General features: G+C 46.0%; 1 protein-coding gene across 5 annotated transcripts in view; it reads left to right on the top strand.

Annotated features, from left to right (window-relative positions):
• The window catches only part of Dpp6 (dipeptidyl peptidase like 6), an 859,276-nt gene that overhangs the window by 668,349 nt on the left and 164,493 nt on the right, over positions 1-26,434 (top strand). For all 5 annotated transcript variants that reach the window (XM_076913275.1, XM_034518902.2, XM_034518899.2 and 2 more), the window contains exon 6: positions 9,439-9,491. In XM_076913275.1, the coding sequence (XP_076769390.1) occupies positions 9,439-9,491 (53 nt within the window). The remainder of the gene's footprint in view (positions 1-9,438; positions 9,492-26,434) is intronic.

The raw sequence follows: 26,434 nt of genomic DNA on the forward strand, positions 1-26,434 counted from the left end.
TTTTCCTCTATAATTTTGTTGAGGATATTTACTGGTCCTTTTAGTTGGGAGTCTTCCCCCTCATCTATACCTATTATCCTTAGGTTTGGCCTTCTCATTGTGTCTTGGATTTCTTGTATATTTTGGGTTAGTAGCTTTTTGTATTTTGCATTTTCTTTGACAGTTGTGTCAATGTTTTCCATGGTATCTTCTGCACATGAGATTCTCTCTTCCATCTCTTGTATTCTGTTGGTGATACTTGTGTCTATGACTCCTGATCTTTTTTTTAGGTTTTCTATCTCCAGGGTATTGTCCCTTTGTGATTTCTTTATTGTTTCTACTTCCATTTTTAGATCCTGCATGGTTCTGTTTAATTCCTTTTCCCGTTTGGTTGCATTTTCTTGAAATTCCTTAAGGGATTTTTGTGTTTCCTCTTTAAGGGTTTCTATCTGTCTACCAGTGCTCTCCTTAAGTTCTTTGAGAGTGTTATTTATGTCTTTTTTAAAGCCCTCTATCATCATCATGCGAAGTGATTTTAATTCTGATTCCTGCTTTTCTGGTGTGATGGGGTGTTCAGGGCTTGCTCTGATGGGGGAGCTGGGTTCTAATGATGCCATGTAACTTTGGTTTCTGTTGCTCAAGTTCTTGCTCTTGCCTTTTGCCATCTGGTTAACTCTAGTGCTGCCTGTACTTGCTGTCTCTGACTGAAGCCTGTCTTTCTAGTTATCTAGCTTGTGTCTGATCTCCTAGGGGTCCAGATGTCTCTGTGATCTTTTCCAGCTGCACTGATTACAGTGGTACCTCTAGGATGCCTCAGGATATGGTGCCTCCAAGGTAGTAGTCCAGCTAGGTGTCTGCTGTTCTGGGTGCAGTGTCTCCTCTAGAATATCTCAGGATATGTTGTCTGAAGCTCTGAGTTCATTTGTTCCTCTGTGGATCTGGATTGAGTGGGCCTTCCAGTATGTCTCGGGTGGAATCCGGGGTCCACACAACAGCAGACCTGGCAGAGGTCTGATCTAGGCCTCAGATCTGAGAACTAGTTTCTAAGACACTGTCCAAGTTAGAGCGCCTGGGATCCCTGCTTCCTCTGGGTTCTTGGAGGTTGGGGGCAGAGCTGCCACCCAAGATCTGCTCAGTGTTCTGGCCCAGACCGGAAGGAACCAGTGTTCCAGGCCGGGAGTGACTTCCTGGGTCCTTTTGGTTCTGGCATTCCACTTCTATATGCACCATTGATACCCTCCTCTTCCTGCCAGGTACTTGCTGTCCATGTCACCTCCTTCAGACACTCTCCCCCCCTCCTCCTCCTCCTCCTCCTCTCTCTCTCTCTCTCTCTCTCTCTCTCTCTCTCTCTCTCTCTCTCTCTGACAGAGAGAGAGAGAATGAAAATAACACAACCTAGCACACCAATCACTGCCTTCACCTTGCTTGACACATGATCTCTCTGTCTCCTAGTCAGTGCTCATGTGCCAGGATAGCCCATCTGCAATCTTCTCCTGCCTCTGCCTCTTATCTCATCATAGAAGTGCAGGAATTACAGATGTGCACTACTATATTCAGCTTAACAAAGGTTCTGAGGATTCAAACCCAGGTCCTCATGCTTGTGGGGCAAGTATTTTACTCCTGAGCCAATGCCGCACCACAGTGATGTTGTCTCTTTGTCCCTGTTAGAAGCACCACAGTCATAGTGGATGAACACTCTCCCTAACAGCCTTACTTTACTTAATACCTGTATAGAGACAATTGTCAAATATGGCAGTGGTAACGGCTTCACAATATGGCTTTCACAGTTGAGGGGGAAATAGTTTGATATATAGTTCCTAGGTAAACTGACGAAAAAAAAAAAAAAAAAAAAAAAACAACTAAAGCCATTTTGTCATGACATACAGTCAGGCGCCAGGAACATCTTCTGGCCTCTCAGAGTGTGTACATGCTTGTGTAAAACCCTCCTGTTTCAAAAAATGCTCTTCCCCTGTGCTGTGTTATTTTCTATGGTGTTAATCTCGTCCCCTGGTCCTCATTTTATTAAGTGACCCACTTCATCTGTTTCTTTTGGGGGGAGAGAGGGTGAGACAGGGTTTCTCTGTGTAGCCCTGGCTGTCCTGGAACTCACTCTGTAGACCAGATTGGCCTCCAACTCAGAAATCTGCCTGCCTCTGCCTCCCAAGTGCTGGGATTAAAGGCGTGTGCCATCACTGCCAGGCTCAGCTTCATTCGTTTCTTGATCCAGATATTGACACACACCTTTCTCCAGTGCATCGCATGCAGCAGATGGCCAGTTTACGATCATCAAATGCATTGATCAATGTTCACTGTCCCATCTTACCAGGAAATGTCTCAAATACATATCTTAGCACCTGAGAGGAAAATCATTGCTACGAAGTACTTTTACTGTAGACTCAGTGGTGGTTTCCAGGCGGCTGGAAAGGACTGACAGTGGGCTCCTGGTCTGTAGCGAGAGCCGCCAATGGCTCTAGCTAGATACAGAGAACATGGGTCTCTCATAAGGCAGTTGTGGCTGTCAGGGACAGTGTGGCTGATGGGAGAGCAACTCCAAACACCATGCTGTTGTAGAGGTAGCCTTAGGGGTGTGCATGTAGACCCAAAGCTCTGAATTCTATCTTCTACATCATAGTACCTTGGACATCTTGGTTTGTGGCTCTGAGACTCCATTTCTTCATTTGAAAAAAGAAAAACAAGACTGCCTGCAGCAGCCCTGGTCCCTCGTGTCTCACCAGGCTTCATGAGCTTCAACAACCCAGCCAGTGCACAGTCTGCCATCCAGGCCATGAAAGGCTTCCAGATAGGCATGAAGCAGCCCACTCTCTATTTATAAATGAGAACTGTTGGACGACACCTTTGACATATCAGCCAATACCTATCAAGTTAAAGACTCCAGACACTCCGTGTAACTGTAACATTTCTTCAAGGAAAGTATAGTGTCTATGGAGTGCAGAGGGCTCGTGTTGGGGAAAAATATACATGACATAAAGATGACGACGAAGAAGAAAAATGATATCAAACAAACAAACAAACAAACAAACAAACAAAAAAACCCACAACTTTAAAACAAAATAACGTCAGCCCAGATGGGGAAGCTGAAGGGCTGGGTGCTAGGAGGAGATGCGGCTGCCAACCCATCCTGGAGCTTTTCCTGCCTGAGGCAGGCAGGGGCAAGTGTGGCTGAGAGGCGGCCGCTGAACATCTTTATTTGTCATTCCTTTAGCTATTTAGGGACCAAAGGACCAAACTTTTTATTGCAGATGTGTAGCTCTGTCAATTAGAGGTGGAATGGAGATCGACCTCCTTCCTGTCTCCTGGCTGTTCTTGAAACAGCTTAGAGCGATTCTATGAAAGTATAATAAAAAATAAATTAAAAAAATAAAATAAAAAACGGGAAAAAAATAATGCTTCAACACTTTTAAAACAGCAAGATTCTAGTTCTTTGATACTTTCAGAGGCACTTTGATTACCCCTATTGAAGTCTCTGAAACTTTGCTATGGTTTTCTGTATTATATGTCTGGATGGAGCTGTTTAGATAAATTGATTGGTGGATATCTGGGGAAAGCAACAAAGATATTAAGTCATTAACCATGAAGAGAACACGAGGGGACCAAGGGGACTTCGAAGGCAAGGTAATTGTTGTGAAAGTCTGTAAATGCTTCTAATTCTTCCCCCTCTTAAAATCATAATAGTTGTACAGAATTTTAAAAGGAAAAGTTTAAAATACCTATATCATAGAAGAAGAAAAATTAGAGAAAAGAAAAAAATTTAAAAAGGAGAAAAAAGGGAAAAAAAACTTTATAGAAGTTAGCATTATGCTAAAATCCCAGATGTGGTAGGACTGTTCTTCTGTAGGGTTTAGACTGAGCATCGATCCAGTCTCCCCGCAAGTGCTGTCGGACTCGTTCTCCAAGGGCCTGGCCCGACCTGCAGGCTCCAGCCTGAAGTGCTGCTCTGGAAGTGTCCTGCTGCCTCTCATCTGGGAGCCACACATGCGAGAGCTCTCTGCCCACCTCACCTCTGCTTCACTTGCTTTCTGTGCTTGTTCTGGAGACTGACTTTCCAGTCCAGGGAGAACTGGGAACTTTTCATCTTCAAACAACTAGACAACACACACACACAAACCTTAAACAAGAGAGAGAAAACAATCTTTGAAGAATTTCTGAAACTATTTACAAGGAATTTTGAAAAACAGGAATGTTTAAATGATTCTGGCTCTGATTTTCTGTAAATAAATTGGCGTATTTTATAGGACTTTAAATTGTAATGGTAAAGAAAGAACAAGGAAAACTATTTAATGAAAGCACAATATTTATCTTTCGTAAATGACTTTGGAGCAATTAAAGATATTGCTTAAAAAACTCAGGATCCGGAAAACACTGAATTATTTAAGAACACATATATTTTAAAGTATAACATATTTATTATAATTTATTTGCACCGGTGGGAAGACTTGCTTTGCATTCTGCCTCAAGAGCTTCTCATTGATGTTCATATGGAGATCAGGGGGGTCTTGGAACTACCATTTTTTTTTTCCTTTAGAACAACAAAATTCTGGTTGCTCTCAGGCCTCCTACCTTTCCTTTTGGTCTATTTTGTTGTTGTTTTACTTCATTTAGTTTTTTTTTTTTCCTTGACTCCTCCTTTTAGGATGTCCAGATGTTGTAGGGGAAAAAAAAGCAGCTGCAGGTCAATACAACTGCTCTTTTCACATTGACTCCCTAAAACTTTTTGTAACCTTCTGTAACTATTGGATAACATTTTCTCCAGCTTAGCCCTAAATAAAGCACAGTTTAAAAAAAAAAGAAAGGAAGGAAGGAAGGAAGGAAGGAAGGAAGGAAGGAAGGAAGGAAGGAAGAAAGAAAGAAAGGAAGGAAGGAAGGAAGGAAGGAAGGAGAAAAAAAAACAAGAAAGGCGCTCCTATGACAACCTGTGGTGGTTTGGATAAAAATGTTCAGAGTGGCCACATAGACTCATATGTTTGAATGTTTGGTCCCAGTTGGTCGAACCCTTTGGAAAATTGTAGCAGGATGTATTTAACCAACCTGTGCAGTTCTAGCTAGCTCCCAGACCGCTGCCATGTTCCTGCTCTATGTTCCCCCTCTGGCCATGGCACCAGCTTGCCAGGAGCGCCAGCCCAGGACCCACGACACATTAGCATGGCGGCTGTCTCCACCGATCAGCTTTGTGAGGTCCATGCCCCAAAATCCAAGGAATAACCACAACCCCCATGCAGTAGATATAACAATTCCAGTACCCGGTAAAAATAAGACTCTTAATGCTTAAAAATTATCCAATGGATTTATATATCAGCAAATACTCAATACACAAGATGCCCATACAACTAGAATTGTTAACCCAGTATCTAACCTCTCTAGAGACATGCATGTCTGCCTCCATCTTGCTTCTCCTCCTTTCTCCTCCCCTTTCTCTTTCCTTCCTCCTCCCCTCTTCACTCCAACTCCTCCTTCTACTGCCCAGTCACAGAGCTCCATTGCAAATACAATGGACAGGAAAGGTTCCTGCAACAGAAAATATTAGGAGTTGTGGCCATGTGGAAGGAGGTGTAGCACTGGGAGTGAGCTTTGAGGTTTCCAAAACCCATGCCATCCCCAGGGTGACCTCTCTGCATCAGGGTTCTGGATCAAGTCACCACTTCTACTACCTGCTGCCATACCACCTGCCATGATGCTCAAAACCCCGAAGCTCTGAATCTCCAATAAACTCTTCCTTTTTTAATTTGTCTTGGCTGTGGTATTTTGTCATAGCCATTGAAAGGTAATTAAGACAGATGTTGTCATGAAGGTCAAGTTAAGGAATGCAGAAAGGTGTTGGGTTTTTGTTTTGGTTTCTCTGTGTAGCCCTGGCTGTCCTGGAACTCACTCTGTAGACCAGGCCGGCCTTGAACTCAGAAATCCACCTGCATGTGCCTCCCGAGTGCTGGGATTAAAGGTGTGCGCCACCACTGCCTGGCTTAGGAAGGTGTTTCTTAAGTCCTAAAGACATACAGGATATTGGGAAGGTGTGTGTGTGTGTGTGTGTGTGTGTGTGTGTGTGTGTGTGTGTGTGTGTCTGTGTGTGTGTCTGTGTGTGTGTCTGTGTGTGTGTCTGTGTGTGTGTGTGTCTGTGTGTGTGTCTGTGTGTGTGTGTGTCTGTGTGTGTGTGTGTGTGTGTGTGTGTTTGCCTTGTGTCTCTACACAGCCTTTGCTGTAGGAGATGTGTGCAAGAAACAAAGAAGACAGACAGTCAGCAAGAAAGGCAATGTTGTATTCTCAGGAAAAATTATATGTGAGTCAGGAGAAAGTTCTGTCAGAACAGCACAGCAGACCAGCAGTGGAGTAGGAAGGAAGGCGCCAGGGTGAGGACAAGCATGGACCTCCAAGGGCAGGAGGACATGGCTGTGCACATGAGCAGCCTGGGGAAAGGCAGGACACACAGCTATGGAGGGCTTTCTCTCGGCCCCGCCTCTGGACTTTTTCCTAGTCATACTTTGATTGACTTTGCCTGTATGCAGAAGAGCCTCAGCCCTCAGACACGTTCACTGGAGTTGAAGTGTTCCAGCAGAGCCGAGAAGATAAAGACAGACACAGGCATCTTTGCTAGAGCATAACAATGATCCATCTCTTTTTCCAGATATTTTATGTGGTTCCCGTTGTGTAGTTCTCCCCACCAGTGCAGACAGAGCTGAAAACGGAAAGTTCTCCCACTGCTTCCTTCTTGCCATAGTCTTCATCAAGTTGCTTTTTGTTAGTCTCCCGACTGTTGCTCCCACTAGAGCACGTCTGCAGGGTGGGATTTCAGTGTCGTTTGGTGGCATAATAAAAGAGGACTGCAAAGACAAATCAATCAAGAGATGAGTTTCTGCCATCGGTCCTCAAGTAGGAACAAAAGCCTGTTTTGCATAATATATATACAAACCACTTAACATCGTTTTTTTGCCTGTTGCTATCCTGGGTTTTTCTGTTGACCACGATGAACTTGGGTTCATAACAAATTGCTAAGTGATGCTAGTTGTTTCTAAGCAGAACGGTGTCTCCCTACCCACTGCCATCCCGAAGGCCAGCCTGGGTCCCACGTGCCTGGTTCAGAAACCTCAGGATCTCCAGCACCACAGTGTTGTTGACACTAAAGCACTGTTTGATTTTATCTCTGAATATCTCTCTCTCTCTCTCTCTCTCTCTCTCTCTCTCTCTCTCTCTCTCTTTTCCTAAATGACTTCCTGTCTACTGTAATGCTCCGGAAGTTACTTCAGTGGTCCATACCAGATCAGACCCTGCATTGGTCTCTCCTGCCCATCTTCCTCTGGAGGGAGGCTCACTTCCACCAGCAGCCACCACGCATCACCCCGTGCCGGGCATTCTGTGTTACCTGTCTTCCCTCACCTGCACCTCTCTTTCCTATTATGTAAAAAGTTTCTGCTTTGGGATTAGAGGAGGACACTAAGGCACTGCAAGCTCATCAGGCAAAGTGGGGCCCATTCTTACAAGTCTCAAAGGAAGGGCGATATTTTCAGGCCACTTGATTGATAAGAGGTCTGCAGTCCGGCTGTCTCTGATTCCTGGACAGGAAGTGTGGGAGGTATTCTGAGGAAGGAATGTGTGACTCTGGGGATGGGGTGGAAAGGTATATTTAGTGAAGGTGTGCACGTTATTGAGGTGTACCCTTTATTTAGATACGGGATGTCCCCCATCACTACCCCTCTGATGTCCCAGAATCTGACAACTTGAATTCTGTAAACTTTTGTGGGGCAGGACAGAGTAAGAATGGTGCCCACTATTTTCTGGAGTACAGCAATTGTGGGTCCCTGTTCCAGAGGGCGTCCCACAAAGATCTCTGGCCCAGCTGGGTGCAGGGGTCCAGGCCAAAGGGATAGAGTGTGAGCAGGGAGTAGGGAATCGCCTCCGCTGCTTCCACTGCCTCTGCTGCCTCCTCCGCTGGTGCCTCTGATCCCAGGTGCTGCACCTGTCTCCCTGCACCAAGCCAGTCCCGGCTGGGTCGGTGAGACACTGGCTAGCTAGCAAGGAGGGGAGGGAGAGCAGATCTCTTCCCAAGTGTTACAGCTCTTGTGCCAGAAACTATTGGACACCGGGATGATTCTCGCACACCTTTACTTCTGAATAAGGCCCTTATATACAGTTTTGGGGTGGGTTAGGGTCTGGCAGCAGATAACCCCTATTGGCTTGGTCTGAGAGCTTGGAGATACCTCATCTACATGTGGGAGAGCCAGAGGCACTGTTCCTATGTGACTGAAGGCCATAGACCACTCTGTGGGAGGGGCTGTGGAGGGCTGAAGCTAAGTGAAAGGAACCTGGGCCCAGGAGCAAAGCCGAACATCTTCTGTCCCGTTAGGGTCTAGGGTTCAAGGCCTGCACTCGACTAGGCACCCAGCTGCCTCTCACAGCCCACCACCCCACAAGGAACCTGAGAAGTCTCTTAGGGGTCAGACATTCATAGAGCAGCTCTCAGGGTCTGGCCATCCTCTCCAGCAGCTATGAGAAGAAGCTGCTGCAGATGGGCATGGTTTGATTACCCCATAGCTAAAGCCTAATCCAAACTGAAGCCTTATCCTAAGAACATTAGCCTTATGTGGTAGCTGCTGGGCACCCCTCTTCTCAGGACATCTGCCTTCCGAAATCAGTCCCTTGGGTGCAAAAGTGGAGGTGAAGTAGGGTTTTTCTTTACTCTAGAGGAGATGAGATCAAATCCCTCCTACAAGGAAGGGGCTCTGCCCAGAGCTTGGCAGGGCATGCTGACATTTCCTGAACTTCTGTGTCCCCTTTTCTCACGGGTGTCCCTTTGCATTCTCTTTACTGTTTACAGGCTTGGAAATATTCTCCTGCCTCAGGAGACCAAAGAGAGAGCTCTGAAATTTGGGAGCTCCAGAAGTTTGGAAACTGTTCTTGTTTCCTGGTCTCTCTGCTTTAAATACCGGCTGTTTCTAACTCTCCTCTTACAGTAAGCCCTTGGCTTATCTCAGAAGCCAGATGTCCATCAAATTGCACAAAAGGTAGACAGTGTGCCCAGTCTTGCCTCCAGTCCCTTGTTTCTTATTGCAGGCATAGAGTTGAGGCCCCTGAGGGTCCCTGACCATCCTCTGAAGGAACTTCAGAACTTCAAAGGTCTTTTTGTCCTGCAGGGCTTTTGGACAACGTCCAGTGAGCTCCAGTGACCATGTACCCTCATTAGTTCTATGCTGGATTTAGTTTAGATGGAAATGCAGACTCCTGATTTAATCAGTAACCAGGTATCCATAGAGATAATGTCAAGCCTCTGGCCTGATAATCCTGGTGAATGGTCAAAGTAATGCAAACAGGGCCTGCAAATTGTCAATAAGGCTTTGCTAGCAGGCCTCTACATAAGCTGCCTGTGGCTTCTGATGCTTATTAGGATTCAGAAATCTGAAAACCAGGAATCGCAGGCTTCATCTCAACACTTGCTTTTTCTGTTCTCTCTTGCAGGTATACCAACACTCCCACACTGGATACTATGTTCTGAGCAAAATTCCTCATGGGTAAGATGGTTATTTCTTTCTCTCTCCCTTAGAAATGTTCAGAACAAAGTTAGACAGAGAACATTAGGTTCTGTCTGGCCCTCCGGGCAGGAACAGGATCCCACAGAATAAAAAAGTCCCATAGCTCTTCTTTTAATGACAGGTCTAAGTTTGCAGAAGTCACTTAAGTCCAGCTGCTGGCACCTCTGTGAAGCCTCCTCCTCCTCCTCCTCATATTCCTCCTCCTTGTGCTCCTCCTGCTCCTCCTGCTCCTCCTGCTCCTCCTGCTCCTCCTGCTCCTCCTGCTCCTCCTGCTCCTCCTGCTCCTCCTGCTCCTCCTGCTCCTCCTGCTCCTCCTGCTCCTCCTGCTCCTCCTGCTCCTCCTGCTCCTGTTCTGAGTCTGGAGCACAACCACCTGAGCCTCTGCTTGGGGTGTACATGCTCATGGGGAACTGCTCTTCAGGGAAGCCTCATGGTTCTCTCCTCGCTACTAGGAAGGAAGCCCTTTACCTCCACACATGACTTCAGAAACAAAGCTGCATGAACATTGTGATCACAAATCCCAAAATGTATTAGCAGAGGAAAATGAATGAGTCAGTCTTGGTCATGGGCTCTGCGTGGCTGCCCAAGACATGGTGTGTGTGCTTGTGACTTACACTCTTCCCTGGTGTAACTGTGTTCCCGTACGCAAGTTCTCAGTGCTTTTGACCAGACCATACAACTTCATGCTGTTTCATGACCTTGAATGATATTGCTAAGCCTATCTGGTCTTGCAAGTGTACATAAGCCTGGGACATAACTCAGTTGTCAAATTACTTCACTAGCATTAATGAAGCCCTGGGTTTAATCCTAGCACTGCTTAAACCTGGCAGGTGACAAACCCGTAATCCCAACACTTGGAACATGAAGGCAGGAGGATCAGACATTCAAAGTCATTTTCCGTTACACATACTTTTGCAGTCAGTCTGTGCTACCTTGAGACCCTGTGTATAAACTATGAAATACAAGGCTTGCAGTCCAAGGGTACATAGGAGAAGGAAACCATGAGCAAGGGTGTTTGCAGGTTTTTACTTCTGGGTAGGCACATTTCATTACATTACCAATTGCCTCGCCATTGAGACCACAGGCCACCAGTAAAGTTTGGTGAAGCCTTTACTTCCGATTAAGAGCCAGCCTCTGTGCTGACCTTAGGAAGCAGGAGTGATTGTGTTGTTTCTCTCTTCCCTGCCTACTTCTCCCTCTTCCCCCTCCCATCCCAGAGTCTCCAATAATTTTTTCTGGGCATCTTGGTCCAGAGCTCCCACTGTCTCTTCCACTCCCTCAGCCTGCCTCTCCCACAAAGCATGGAGGAGGATAGATTCTCAGGGTACGTTCTGGAAGAGATAGAACTGAGCTGTGTCCTGCAGCTTCTGTTGAGTTGAGACAACATTTTCCCTGCAAATTTCAATAAACAGCAGGAGCTGCTAAACCACATTGTTCTAGAAGAGCTTTAGCCACAGTGTGAATGTTTCTCATTGCTGCAGTTTGTTTTCCTCTAAGCTGGGCTAGAATGCCAGCATATCCTTAGAAAATAAACATGGTGGAAATAACTTTATTTGCAGTTCAGACAAAGAGGTGCCTGTAGGGGATAAAGAACAAATGTGTTTGACAGGGCCTGTTGGTTTATTCACTGTATTAAACCAAAGAAACTGAAAGTGACTGGACATAGAAAGAAAGTGTCCATGGAGTGGGGAAAGTGGAGAGATGGTTTTGCGGTTGAGAGCCCTTGCTGCTCTTCCAGAGGACTGGAATTCGGTCCAGTCTAGGGCATATCCAGCTCTAGGGCATCCAACTTCCTCTTCTGGCTTCTGTGTGCACCTGTACTTAGTAGCATAGACACACAGGCACACACAATCTAAAAAAATTAAATAAATCTTTTAAAAAGTGCAGTACTCGCAGAATCTTTCCTTAAAGCATATTGCAGTGGAAACTCAGTTGCAGCTCAGGAAACAGGGGTCATCCTACTCACCTTAAAGCAGACAGACATCCTCAAAGGCCATAGCACCCAAGGATAAATTGGTGCCTTGAGACTCACTCCTTACTCTGGGAACAATGACTGTGAGGGGCGTGCTAGATACTTCATTCTATCTTACATAAATTTATAAAACTCAAGGTTCCACACACAGTTTACACCCAACATTTTACTGCATCTGGGAGGATTTGGGAGAAATGGATTCCAAGGGTATGAGTTTTAGGAAAAGCAGCTTGCAAGTCTCAGGGCGATGGAGAAGTCTGGGCTCTGGGCTCATCCACTGACTTTGTGGCTTTGCTAGCTACCATTCACTTCCTACATAAGCCCAACACCCGTGAGTGTGTGTGTGTGTGTGTGTGTGTGTGTGTGTGTACATGTTGTGGGTACACGTGTTTGAGAGACTTCGTGTGCATGTGCACATGTCTGAACATGCATGTGGAGGATAGAAGTCAATTTCAGTCACTGTCTACCTTGTTTTCCCGAGGCAGGGTCCCCTAGTGTCTTGTCAAGTAGGCAGTGAGCCTCAGACATGTGCCTGTCCCACTCCTCCGCCAGCATTGCTATGGCAAGCCTGCAGGACCATGTCCAGTTTGTTGGTTTTGGTTTTTTTAAAAAACAAGGTTCTAGGGAACCGGCTAAGGTTTTTAGACTTACAAAAGCAAACACCTTCCTCCTGATCAAAGCCTCTCCCCAGAGTCGACCTTAGGTATTTGTAACTGAAGATAATTGTGTCTTGACCCCTGTACCTGTGTTAAGTGTTAAGCTATAGACATTCTTATCAGCATGAAAAAATGAGACCCCAGAGCTGCTGAGTTACCTGCCTAGCACATCACAGCTGGAATCCCAGTGTAGGGCTGGTTAGCTTCTAAGTGCATGGCCCCTAGTGTCACCTCTTTGGAGGAATTCAAAGGCAGGGCTGATGTCACCCTGCAGAGCACAAACACTAGAGACAGTTCTTGATATAAGATCTCCAGTGAGGCCAGTATCCTCCCCTGTCTTCACTTCAGCCCACTCTGGATCCACTGGAAGTTGTCACTCCATCTTCTCAAACCTTCTCCACTTGGTCCTAAGATCCCTGGTCGGAATTCATGCATTAGCCAGTTTCCAGTGCTGCCAGGGCCTCATCTGTGTTGATAGATGGGGGATCTCTGGATTAAACCACCTTTCAGCCTGCAGCTTTTGCAACCTCAACCTTCAAAAGGCTCCCTTTATCCTCCATCAGGTGGCAGGGAATTACACAGCCCAGGATCTTATGGCTTATGTTCCAAGTAGGTTCTAATAGAAGGTGAACACATTTACCTTATAAAAACCAAAATATCTCTACTAGAATATTTAAATTTACATTATTCATGTGCAGAATACATTGTTTTTTATGTTTAGGGGAAATTAAAAATGTATTTCTAGTGTATGTGGATGCCTGCCATCATTTAGGTATGTGTACCATGCCTAGTGCCTTTGGGGATCAGAAGCCTTCAGATCTGGACCTAGAGTTACAGATAGCATCTGTAGATAGACGTAGGTACTGAGAACCAAGCTAGAATCCTCTGCAAGAGTAGCCAGTGCTATTAACCACTGAGCCATCTCTCCAGCCCATGGTTTTACAGTATTTTGTTTTATTTTGTTTGTTTGATGGGGTCTTGTATAGCCCAAGTTGGCCTTGAGCTTTTTACACAGCTACAGCCTTGAATTTATGGACCCCTTGACTCTTTCTACCTTCCAAGTGCTAGGGTGGCAGGTGTTCACCACTGCACTTGATAAGTTACCCTTAGGGATCTAACGATGCTTTTCCCACAAATTCTCACATTTCCTTCTGGCGTTCTCCCTTTTATATTCTACCCAGGGCCATTCCAACTTCAGGATGAGAAGATCTGTCATTTACAACTAGAATTTTCAGCTAGCCACAGAAGGGTCAAATGAATATCAGTGCCCTCTATTCTTAGTGCCATTCCTATTCACAAACGGAAGGGACTGGGGTCCCTCTCTGTCTCTGCTCTGTTGCACATCTCTGCCCACGTGGTTGGCTTGTGTGCTTTGGGCCTGTGTTGCTGGAGCCAGACAGAACTCAATTCATGATGCAGCCAAAGCTACAATGAGGGTTTCAGACAGCTGAGCCTGCATTTATCCAACATCCTGGTGCCTGGGGCAGGTCTGTTTGACTTGCACTTAGCAAGTCTTTTAAAGGATATATTCTTGAGGGACATAGGCCTTTTACTCGCAGTGTTTACTTAAATAGAAATAAATGGTTGTTTTAACATAACATATTTCACTAGGAGTTTTTATGTCAGAATTTCCACTAAATAAGGCAACTTTCTTCAGTAGATATTAGCCACACAATATTCTCTACTGCGGATTAGTTATGCTACAAAGATGGCTCAGTGGTCAAGAGCACACACTCTGCTCTTCTAATGGACCCTAGTTTGGTTCCCAGCACCCACACTGGGGGGCTTATAACCATCTGTTGCCACAGTTCCAAGGGATCTGATGCCCTCTTCTGGCATTGCTGAGAAGCTGTACTCACGTGGACACATAATAAAAACAAAAATCATTTTTAGAATGATCAGCTATGTTTTCAAACAAGTTTTAGTACAATTTGTTTCTTCAACATTTTTCTGGCATGATGCTTTTCTTGAATTTGTTTTGTCTTTGGACTTGGTCTATAAAAAAAAGTGTGTGTGTGTGTGTGTGTGTGTGTGTGTGTGTGTGTGTGGTGTGCACCAAAGAGAGAGGGTGAGGAAGGGAAGGAAGAGGAAGAAGAGGAAGGAGGGAGGAGGAGGAGGGGGAGAGAGGGGGAAGGAGAGAGAGAGGGAGAGAGAAAGCAGTGAGGGTAATTTACTATATATTAAGGTCATCCTGAAAGTCCCATGGAGAAACAAAATAATCAATTGATACTATAACAGAAAAACATTCAATAAAATTGGGCAGCTATCTCATCAGGAAGCGGTGGCACTTATGGGGGTCTAACAAACTCAGAACAGTAATAGAGTGAAGGCTAAAATGTGTATCAGAGGTATTATTTAGATGGCAGTCCATCTTCTGTGGATAACAGCATCCTAACTTTGCCCAGGTACAAAAACTATATTGCTTTAGAATTTGGGGTTGACTTTTTAGAGCCGTGATGTATTTGGGAAGATACAGAACTGAATCATAGGTCCTTCTGCCTGAAGACTCTTTCTCCCTTTGTAGACATACCTCGCACAGACATCCACACTGCAGCTCTTCAGTGAAAAAAATATAACCCACTGCCTGGCCAAGCTCCGCTTTCCTCCCATAAGTCTTAGTTTCCAGAGAGAGAGAGACACACACACATACACACAGAGAGAGAGAGAGACAGAGACAGAGACAGAGACAGAGACAGAGACAGAGGATAATGTCCATCCCCAGCTTCTGGAGAACTAAGGACAAGAAACACAGTACAGATCAGAAAAATACTTGTTGAAATGCTATATTATTATTAGCACTGCAATGCACAACAGAGCTCAGATGGGACATTGTTTTGGGCTTATCTGTTAATCTTTGAGACATGGTCTTCCTTGAACTCATCATCCTCCTGTCTCAGCCTCCTAAGTGCTACAAGTAGGGGAGGCTACCACATCCAGGCTTGGCTGCTGTGCTTGAGAACTTAAAATTTTATTTGAAAGGAGATACCAATCTGTGTAACAGCACAGGACAAAGTAACTCAAAGGACAGTCTTGATTCTAATATGCAAAGCTTCCTTCCAAATCAAGAAGGAAGAGAGGGCTGTGTGCAAGTCAAGGTGAAGGCTGGATTGATCAGTTTTCTTGTTTATTCTACTAGATAGGACATGAAGAGATGTTTGAGGCCTTGTAAAGTCATCATCAAGCCTGGCCTCTGCAGGGAGTCCAGGCTGACTGGAAGGAGCGAGGGCACATGGAGAGTTGCAGAGTTGGGAGAACTGTAGGGTGTGCTTGGAGAATGAGTAACATGAACCCCAGCCTGGTGTGGTTTCTCTGCATGATAAGAACACTCCAGACATGTTAAGCATATGAGAGGTGGTATAAGCTCTTAGCAAGACTTAGCACTTTTGCATGAAGGACAGTGGAGATGAGAATCTTGCATCCAGTTAAGGGGTTTACATGTAGTGTGGGGCCCTGCAGACATAGACCATGGGAGGGTTCAGTGGTGTGAAGGTCAAATGCATTGTGCCTATGGATGGGTGGCTGGTATTCTCTTGGAAAATGAAGACAGATGTTAAGTGTTTGTGTCCCATGTTCCTCCTAAACAATCCTTGGTGACCTCTCCGCAATTATGAGTTGAGCCCAGTGCATAGGAAAACCAGGGCTAGCAAGTTTTTAGGAAAACACATGGAAAAGTTTCAGCATCCAGGTCTGCTCCTCTGCAGCTTGGCATGTTTCCTTTCTGAAGAGTTCTTGCCTCTGGGACCCACCTGACGCACACTCTAGCTTTGCAAAGTGAGCAACGATCAAAGCTTCCAGAGCCTGCGTCACTAGGTTATTCCGACCCTGAGAGAAGTGTTACTCCATGAAAGCAGACTGAAAGGATATTTTTAAAATGGAATGCACGGAGGAGAGTCCTACTGAGATTTCCAGAACCATGGACAGCTCACCACACTCTGTGAGCCCTGGACTATGGCTAACTGCTTCTAGTTCCTTTCTTCCTGGAGGAACTTTTGCCTATGAGGCCACCACTAGCCAGCCACCAAACCTGTGTGAGCACAAAACGAGTCTGCTGCTTTGGACACAGTTACTCCATCCTGAGCTATATGTTAATGAGGTCATCTTAAATGTGCACCTTTGTCTATAGAAAGCACTGCAGGCTCTGTAGGGGACCTGCATTCTACAAGGCAGCCCTTTCTAAGACTTCCCAGGTCTGCCTACTCTCACCATTCCCTCGGGCTCCACCTAGTGGGATGTAGTCTTAACTTCAGCCTGCATTTAGGATTCTTACCACTGGGGACCTGTTATAAGTCAGTGTGTCCCTGAGTGCTGGTATTGAAGGCTTTCTTGTGACAATGGACATGATGTTCCCCATTGCTTCGAACTCCCAATACCTTGACTTCCAGCTACTATAGATGTAACCTGGAAATTTAGGCTAAAATAAACCCCCTTTCCTTTAAAAACTGAAAGGCAGTGTGTCTAATGATGCGTTTTCTCCCTCTAGGCTGTTGATCACTTTCTAGTGTGAGGAATCACATAGTAGGTTTTAAGTGCAAAATTAGAGGCACATGTATGTCAGTCTCCTGGGAGAGAGCTGTATGTGTGGCCCCAAAGTCAGTTTATCCACTGATCTGTCTGTAGATCAGTGCTACTCTGCATCAGGCTGATGCCCCAGTATGGCCACATTTAGAAAATGCATGCTATGGTCACAATATAACTGAGTGCCGAGCAAGCGCTGGGCACACGGTGGAAGGCCATGTGCCTCTTGCTAGCTGTTGCATTTCATATTGCTTTAGACATGTTCCTTTTCTTTTCAGTGCTTTGGATTATTCCTAGCAGAAGACTAGAGATATTGTCTGTCTGTCTGTCTGTCCATCTGTCTATCTGTGTGTCTCTGTATGTGCATGTGTGTGTGGTGTGTCCATCCAATAGCATCCATATTTCAACATTGTCTTAGCCTTGACCAAGATGGAGGCAGTGGGCGAACCATCTATAGAGAAGATGGGTTGGGGAGACTAGTGGGTAAAGAACACACCGCACAGATTCTGTGTCCAGTGATGAGCTGACTGTAGCACCATTTGCTTGCAGCACAATTCACCACTCTGGTTGCACCTTCAGAGGTTAGCTCAATAGATGCATCACCCACAGCCAAGGCGTGAACATTTGCATTACCCCAAAGTGCCACATACCCCTTCCACCCCTCTGGGTTTTCTGGCAACCACCATGTCATCTGTCCTCCTCTTTGAGTTGTTGTCACTTATTGGGACAGAGTTGCCATCTGTATCCCAGACTGTCTTGGAAACTGCTTTTTAGTTTGGGCTGGCCTCATGCTCACAGTGATCCTCCTGACTCAGCCTCCTAGGTGCTAGGAATACAGGCATGAGCCATACACCTGGCTCCCTCTTCCTCTCTAGGATGTGTGGCTATAGAGTTACATCATGTGTGTTTCACTCCTTTCCTGGAGGAGATTCCTTCTTTGAGATTCCCATGTTAGAGCAGGTACCTGTGACCCACTATGTGTATTTATCCAATTTTATTCATACAACCTCTGACACCTAAGTTGTTTCCCATTGGAGGCTGTTGTGAGTGAATCTGCTCTAAGTGTTTGCATGTGGACATATGTTTTCTTTTCTCTTGGGTAAATGCCTGCAAGTAGACCAGCTGGGATATATAATTAATGTGTGGTTAATTTGATAAAAAAAAATTCCAAAGCAGCTGTGCCATTTAGAGCACACACACACACACACACACACACACACACACACACCTTTATTTCAATGTGTAGCTTTTTAACCTTATGCCCTCCACCTGGTCTTTGCTCAGCTGGAGGATGCTCCCGTGTCCTGGGAATGGCTCTGTACATAGCTTGGAATCTCTGGTTTTGTGTATACAAAAGCTATACTCCCAACACACCAATGCAAGCAAGCCTTTGTCTTTCTTCTCAGAGGACATTTAGGGATTCAGATGACACTGTCTGACCTTGAGGATCTGGCTGAAGCCCCTTCTTCCCACAAATTGCCTCTGTGGAACTCTTCATATGTGCTGAGGACAAATACGAAGTGAGACCAGATGTGGAGTGGGATGCCACATATGTGAACTGAGGGGACCTTAAGCACTATAAAGAGGCCTCAGGCTCTGCATGCTGGCCAGATTGTTAAGGAAACTTTCTTTTGCAAGAACTACCTTTCTCCCAAGAAAATTCAAAGGAAGAACTGAGGGTGACTCACTTGATCCTGCTCTGGTTAGGGTGTCAGGTATGGAATCCAGAGCTGCCCCCACATGGGTGGGTTGATGGTGAGATACCAGTTCGTCTTCAGACATGGTGGTTTCCAGCTGGGAAGCAGCTTTGCTTGAGAGAACACTGATGACCTTCTCAGTTTCACTAAACATATGCATATTTTTTTCTGAGACAGGGTTTCTCTGTATAGCCCTGGCTGTCCTGGAACTCACTCTATAGACCAGGCTAGCCTCAAACTCAGAAACCCGCCTGCCTCTGCCTCCCAAATGCTGGGATTAAAGGCGTGCACCACCACTGCCAGATATGCATATTCTATCCTGGAAACACCACAAGAAAGCTAGGCAGGCTGTGACTCTCCAGAGGCAGAGCAGGTGCAGTGTTGAGCCCAGGCCGCTTGCCTGGCTAGTAGATGCCTGTCTGCAGCTGCCTTCACAGGCAGAGCAATGGAGACACACCATGATGGAGCCACCCAATTCCAAGAGTTCCAAGACAAGGGCAGAGGCCCAGTGGCATACACTGGGGAAAAGGCATGATGGCCAGATAGTTTCCTGTCCCCAAGACTCTTGATTCAGTCAACAGCAAGGAATTGTGGGATTTTAGACACTCGAGAAGCAGTTGGCAGAGCACACAGATTATAAAGGACTGCTTTTGAGAAGCAGCGCTTTTGAGAGTCCAGATTAGAACTTCACCCCAGCCGATGGCTTCTGTCCTTTCCACTGCCATGAAGTGTTGGAGGCTCCAGCTCCACCAGGATGGTGGTATATCCTGACCTCTTTGGAGTTAATCTTTTCCATAAACAAGAATGTAGACAGCCAGGTTTCTAACAACTAATGAGAGGGTCAAGGTTTTCTATCTCTGCAACTTCCAATTCTTATTCACCACACTACTGCCCCAAGGCAAATTCCTACAGACCTTAAGTGCTGGAAGAAGCTCTCAGGGCATTGTTAGTCTAAAATCTTATGACTTCTAGGTACCAGTGCTGTGCTGGGTACTCATACTGTATGTACCCAGTTCCAGTGTTATACTCGGTACTCTACTATCCACTAAGTACCAATACTATACTAGGTATTGTACTAGGTACCAGTACTATAATAGGTATAGTGCACTAAGTACTAGTACCAGGAATGCACTAAACACTAGTGCTATACTAGGTACCATCACTGCATTAGTACTGCCTAAGATGGCTGCAGAAGCCAGTAGCCAGAGAACGATCTAAATGCCTAACTCCATCCGCTTGTACTGTTACATCCTGCATGCAATCTCACTGCTGCTAACTCCAAATCGACTCTTTCCACTCCCGTGGAGTTCTGCTGTCTTCTTTTCCGTGCCTTTCCCAGCACCCTTCCTCTGCTGGCTAAGCTCAGCCCCGAGCAGCATTAGCTGCTAATGACTGCAGTCCCAGCACCTGCGGCTGTGTGAGTCAGGAAAGGACACTCGCCATGAGCCTTCTCAGGTCAGACAGCAGCCAAATTGGCCCTGCTGCGGCTCAGCTCCTGTCTGTAGGGATGGGCTCTTCTCTCCAAATTGCTCCAGTGGTATTAATTATTCTCAGCCTGACTGCTTCTGGCCCCGACAATTTACCAATGTGTAGCATAAAAGAGATGGGTGCTGGGAAGCACAGCGGAACCCTGGCAATGTGGCTTCTGCATCCGGTGGCAATCTGTGGTGATACCATGACCTTGGCAACTTTGCCCCTGAACTTTCCCCACATCCTGGAAGCCTTTGCCCGTGCACTTCCCCATATACTCTCCATACAGGACTCTATCAGGCCCTTGTCTGATTACAAGTCCCTGAGCCTGTGAGCTCAGTCCCCAAGCTCTCAGCTCTGCTTTTAGAGACTGGAAGGAATGGCCAGGCAGATTGAGGGGAATCTGTTTTTGCTGAACTGTTCTTTAAAAATTGGTAGAGTTTTCCAGCTAGTTTCTCTCCCACAAACTTCAAACCCATTAGCTAGCAGTTCCATCAAGCTCTTCTGGGTGGAGGGGTAGGGGCAGTCACACAGACAGTTCTTCCATGGCTGTGAGATCCCAGAGCTTTGGCTACAACTGTGTTGTTCTCCTAGACTGCCCACCATTGATTTGCCTCTTAATTCCCACTGGAGCTCAGCAGGGCCCCACGGGGCTACCTGAGCTTTGCAGGGTCTCGGGCTAGCTTCCCTGTGATTTCTTTTATACCAATCTGTCACCACTAACTTTCTGCTTTACAGAAAAGACAGTATACACATTTTAGCTGTTTTAAAATAGTTCTTCAAAAGGCCTCCTTTATCCTCAGATAACAGAAGCAGCTTTGGGTGTTACCTCCCACAGAACCGAGCTCTACCTCTGTACTTACGGAGACACATGTCTGTCTATTGCAGCTGCAACTTTGGCATGTGCATTGTGTTCCTGAGCTTACCATAGGCACACAGCCAGTGTTCCATCCCCTCTGCTCACGTGAGCCACAGAGCCCAAGCTGCCTCTTCAGCTGGGCCTGTTCTCAGGCATCAGTACACCTATACATGGCTTATGCTAACTAAGACTATAGCCATAGGTGAAGAGTTTGAGAAATTTGCTCTCAGGGCCACTAAAAGCAGGTCCCCAATATTGAATTAGACTCCTATGGGTCGGTACAGAACTATAAAGAAAGGAATGAAAGGAAATGAACCCAGATGAGGAGACGACCATACAGCCTCTGCGGCCCCTTGGGAGTGTGGACCATGTGAGCAGCACCCTTCGGACTGCTGCTGTCTGCCTTCCTCATGCTCCAGTCTGGTCTCCTGACCCACACTGAGAAGAACACTCTGCCTCTTTCTCCTACATCCAGCTCAGTGTAAGCATTTGTTCCAAAGTGGAATTTTGCCCTAAGCTGAATACAGAAGTTGTCCTAAAGGTGTGGAGATATATTAATTATAACTGATATAATTTAATTATATCAGTGTGAGGTGAGCCTCTAAGAGAGGAAGCAAACCCATCTCTCATTCTATCCGAAGGAGGCCCAGGCTCACAGAGGAACTATCCAGGTGCCTGAGCCACCTACTGTCCCTCACTTTCCAAAATGGCAAGTCCTGACATAGAACAATGGTATGGTACGACATCCTAACAGAGCCTGGCCATGCTATGTGTGAGGAACAAAGAACCTGAAAATTATGTGCACACAACCCACCAGCCTCCGCCAGCAGCAGAGCAGTCACTTCTGTCAGCTGACTCCCAAGAACAGGGACCAGTGATGGACCACGCCACCTCAAGCAGTAGATAGTTGCTCAGAGAGGTAAAGCCATCAGCCCAGGGCTGCACAGCCTGTTTTGACTGGGGCTTCATGAGTCCAACCTTCATGTGATAGAGACTGCCACATCACTGCAACTCGTGACAGGATGATCTGTTACTGGACATACTGATTGGATGCCTTCTTGGAGACAACAGGCCCAGGAGGAATGAGAGCATGACATCATGATGGGGCCTGCTATAAAGAAAAAAGATAACACAGAGTTCTGAGTTTCACCTGCAGCAGGCAGCAGGCAGCAGCTTCCTGGGGACCTGGAGGCAAACCAGAGAGGAAGCTACACCTTGCCTGTTAATTTTGCTGGTTCTGTGTTGATGGAGTGTGAGGAGACAGCCTGGGTTGGTAGGCTTTATCTGGTTCCAGACTACAGGGATGGGATGACTAGGGTGGCTGCCTGTGATGTCTTCTGTGATATTCAAGCTTTCCAGCAGGCAGGCACCCACCAGCTCAGCTCAGGAAGGGCTTCCCTAGCCAGTACTGGAGGTCAACTTAAGCTCACCTAAAGATGAGCCCAGAGCATGGCTCCCTCCCCTCCTGACCTTTCTTTCCCTTTTCCTCCTCTCTCCCTCCTTGCTTCTCTTGCCAAGCCCTTTTGAGGCAACCTTCTCACATCCTTAATGTACAGATCTAAATCACACAGCTTTGTGATTTGGAGAGTATTTGAAGGGCTTGGCCACCACTGTATCTCTGCTTTGGAACATTTTGTCTCTGCCAAAATGTTTCACGGTTCACCCACCTGCCCCAGACCCACTCTGACATGCCCCATTTCTTCTTTTAACTGGGGTGGATTGAAAATGGACTGATTTGGGACACAGGGATGAATAAGGCAGACTCTCTTTCCATGTGACTTGGCATTTCCATGTGATCAGTGTGCCTGTGGGACACATGGGGGTCTCAGCCCAGCTGCCCCATTTCACATCAGTGATTAGAGTCTAGAACTTGTATGGGATCAGGGTCAGGGTGGGGGTAGAGCACTAATACAACAGTGGCTCACATGCTTGGAAGCCCTGATGGTGTAGGACTCCTAACACAAGAACTTAAGTGAATTCATGATACATTAAAAGGGTGACAGGCATATCTAGGTACTGAGTGGGTTTCAGTTATTACAAATACTATTCTTGACCCCCTCAGTAACTGAAGGTTGCTCCTTGCTGACCTACTATGCATTTGTAATCAGTATGTACCTACTGTGGACAGCAGTTACCTAGGTCTGAACGTGTATCTTTTTGTGTCTCCCACTATGCCAAACATATAAGAGGACTCAAGAAAACTCACAATATTTGACATTGAAGATGCGGTGTTAGGGTATCTTTTTTTATGATTTTAGTCATGAAAGTTTAAAGCCAGGAAAAAAAAAAGCAAATTTTTACTTTTCTTCCTCCTAAATGCCATTGCTGTTGGGGAAGCTTTTCAATCCCTCAGAATAGCTTTGGAAGATAAATGAGCAAACTTGGCTGGGCGCTAATTCACTCTTCAGAATCCAGTATGATTTATGCCGTTTTGTTTATTGCTCAAATAAGCAAAATCAGAATGGATCTTGTGACTATTTTGAGCTACATGAAGTCCAGATTATTTTATTCTTCCTTAATCATGTTGTACCAATCCATCTCTACCCAGAGAGGATTCATCACAGACCCCGATGCCCATTCTTTACAACAAATGAATAAAGAAAGGTAAAGGAGGAGAGTGGGGAGGGCACTAGACAGACCCAAAATAATCGGCAGGTTACTTTGTGTTCTCTCTCTCTCTCTCTCTCTCTCTCTCTCTCTCTCTCTCTCTCTCTCTCTCTCTCTCTCTCTCATATGGTAGGGTTCACTGACCAAATTGTCAGGCATGCCCGACCTTTTAAAACTGGGACACAATGTTGTCATTGTCATCTTCAAAGTCCACACTCAAGAACCATATAATCAAGTTACAAAACACAATATGAGTGTTCGTAGCCACCCATGCCTACATGTGTCCATAGGCCACAGATTACACACACATGTGGCACCTTGGGTGTGCATCAAAGGTTACTGCTGCTGCCCTCTGTGTGAGAAGAAGAGCTGAGCCTCTAAATTTTTTGAGGCATTGTCTCTCACTGAACCTAGAGCTCACTGACAGAACAACAAGCCCCAGGGATCCCCTTCTTTCTTCCTCCCCAGTGACAGGGTCACAAGCATGTGACCTCCATACCCAACTATTCCATGGATGTAGCTGATCTGGACTTGGGTACTGCTGTTTTTACAGCAGGGACTTTACCCACAAAGCCATCTCTCCAGCCCCAGTGAACCATGAAGGGGCAAAAACCTGTGTGGGTAGGGCCAGCAGGGCTTAGATATGGGAGGGTGCTGGTCAGGTGACATGTTTTCATTTATTGTCTTGTCGAGTTTGTGCTGGGACCCTGAGGTTAGGAACTCAGAGAAGACAGAAAATGCTGAAAGAGTGGGTGAAGTCCTGGCAGCAGGCCAAACTTGAGAGCCTGAGCTCAACATCAAAAGAGAGGCCAGTCTGAAGAGACTGCAGATATGGGACCTCCTGGAACAGGCAGAGCCAGGGGCTGAGAAGACAAGAGTTGCCGTGGCAGGGAACTGAGACTGCATGGACAAGCAGTGTCACTCCCTTGTGGTACTGACACAGTGATTCATGGCAGGATGCAGTTGTCTAAACCCATAGGACACAAACATAGCCCACGAGCCCCACAGTCAGCTATGGGAATCAGAGAGCGGGAACATAAATTGACAAATGTAAAACCCAGGCAAGATATTAATAATGTCGGTACTTCCTATGATGAGCTTAGAATGATTTAAAGCACAGTAGTACTACAGTTTTCCCAGAAGCAAAGTGCAAAGGAAAAGTGTCTTGGCTACAGGCTGGGACACGATGCATTGTTCAGACAAGAAAAGGATGCTGTCTTGACACTGAGGGACCAGTGTGTATTAAGAAGATGTGCTGTCCTGAAAAGCAGAGAGCCTGGCCAGTAGGATCCTCGGGATGATGCTGCTGAGAAGGCAGGGTTCAGTGATATCACCTGTGGAGGAAAAAGGGTGGGACAGCAGACTGAAGAGGAAGAGTCCCCGTGCCACAGCACACATGTCTCAGCCTCAAAGGGACAGAGGCAAGAAGCAGGACTTGGCAATGGGAACCCCAGATGCAGTTGGATCTGGCCTGGTGGCTCTGGCCACCTGCTCACCACAGTCTCTGCCTGGACGCAGCACATGCAGAGGAGTAGCAGATTCTTCCTGGAGGTGAGCACAGGGCCATCTACTAGCACCACGCAAAGGAGACAGAAACAGAGATGAAGTAATAGAATGAAATTGAGAAGCCAGAACTTACCAGAAGGCTATGACAATGGTCAGTGGCGAACTGAGTTACACACACACACACACACACACACACACACACCACACACACACACACACACACACACACACACACACACACACACAAGCACAGAGAGGGAGAGGGAAAGAAGCTATGAAAAAAGAAGCTTCGGTGAAGCTCTTCAGTGGTTCTCCATGGTCTATCTGTGGATTGATGGGGTATATTCAAAAAAAATCCTTGAGTTTACAATGCTGGGCAGAACTGTATAAGGACCACCAGCATGGTGTTGGGGATGGACAGATGATGAGAAACTGCAGAACATTCACTGAGCAAGGACATATAGTGGGGGAATGCTGGGAGTGCCACCCTAAAGACTTCTTTTAATTAGAAAGCAAAACAATCTGTGGAATCCCAGTGTAAGAATAGAGATTTAACTCACCTCAGCAAGTGTGGGTGATGGGGAAGAGACCCTCAGCCCACCTACTCCCCCTAGGGATTCACTGAATGCTGTCACTGCCGAGTTCCAGAGAACAAACTTGTCTTTATGTCTGATAAATTAGTATCCCTTTTAGACAACTTTCATCAGATAGTCATTACAATAACACTTTATCTGTATTCAACCCACTGGTCCAACTAATTAAATGAAAATTTAAGGACACACACATGCACTATAATGTGTGGTCAAATTAATTACCTGTCGGTTTATCAAGGATTAAGCTGGCATCTGTGGAACATGGCTACCGGTCTCCATGAGAAGTGCAATACTGGATGTTATCCACAAGGCAAACATGAACGCTCCTCTGTGGGAATGTGGGAAAGAGGGATTTGGTCTGAGCTACTCTACTGCCCCAAGGTCTGTGCTGTCAGAGTGGAATTCCACCACTTCCTGGCCTCCTCCCCTGAGGACATCCTGGATGGACTGTTGCAACTCCAGTGGGCAGCTCTCTTTGGGGATCCTGGAGTCATTGGGCTGACTTAGAGAATGTGAAGCATTGAGAGACTCACTAGCTAGGAAGGAGGAGAGAGCCACACCCTTGGAGTACTGTTGATTTAGTATCCATCATTTCTCTTGACTTTCATAGCATTCTTAGATGACAGAGGCCGCGTTCCTACAAACCTTCAACCCATTCCACCCAGCCCTGTAGCTAGCCGACCAATCTGATGGCTTCAGATTTCTTTGCTTATTTTTAAAAAATGATGTCATGCCTGTATATTTTCCTAAATCCCTTTAAGATACTGCAGCTATTAGTTCTTACACAAGCTCTTCTGAGACTGTCACCCATCACTCTGTTTTGATTTATAGAAAACGTTGCAGTTTTCCACAGCCTCCTTGTGCCTTGCTGTGTGCCATGGTATTCTGGAGAAGAGGGGAAGATTAAACTAACAAATAATAGATATGTATTTTAGGATGTTTAAATGACGTTGTGCCTTGTCAGTACACTACAGACTCAAGCTCACCAGAGTGCCCGTCACCTCACATAGCCTTTTTTATAGCAGTACACCAGCAAAAACATAATTG

The sequence above is a fragment of the Arvicanthis niloticus genome, chromosome 15 (genome assembly GCF_011762505.2).
Source record: "Arvicanthis niloticus isolate mArvNil1 chromosome 15, mArvNil1.pat.X, whole genome shotgun sequence".
Classification (NCBI taxonomy): domain Eukaryota; kingdom Metazoa; phylum Chordata; class Mammalia; order Rodentia; family Muridae; genus Arvicanthis; species Arvicanthis niloticus.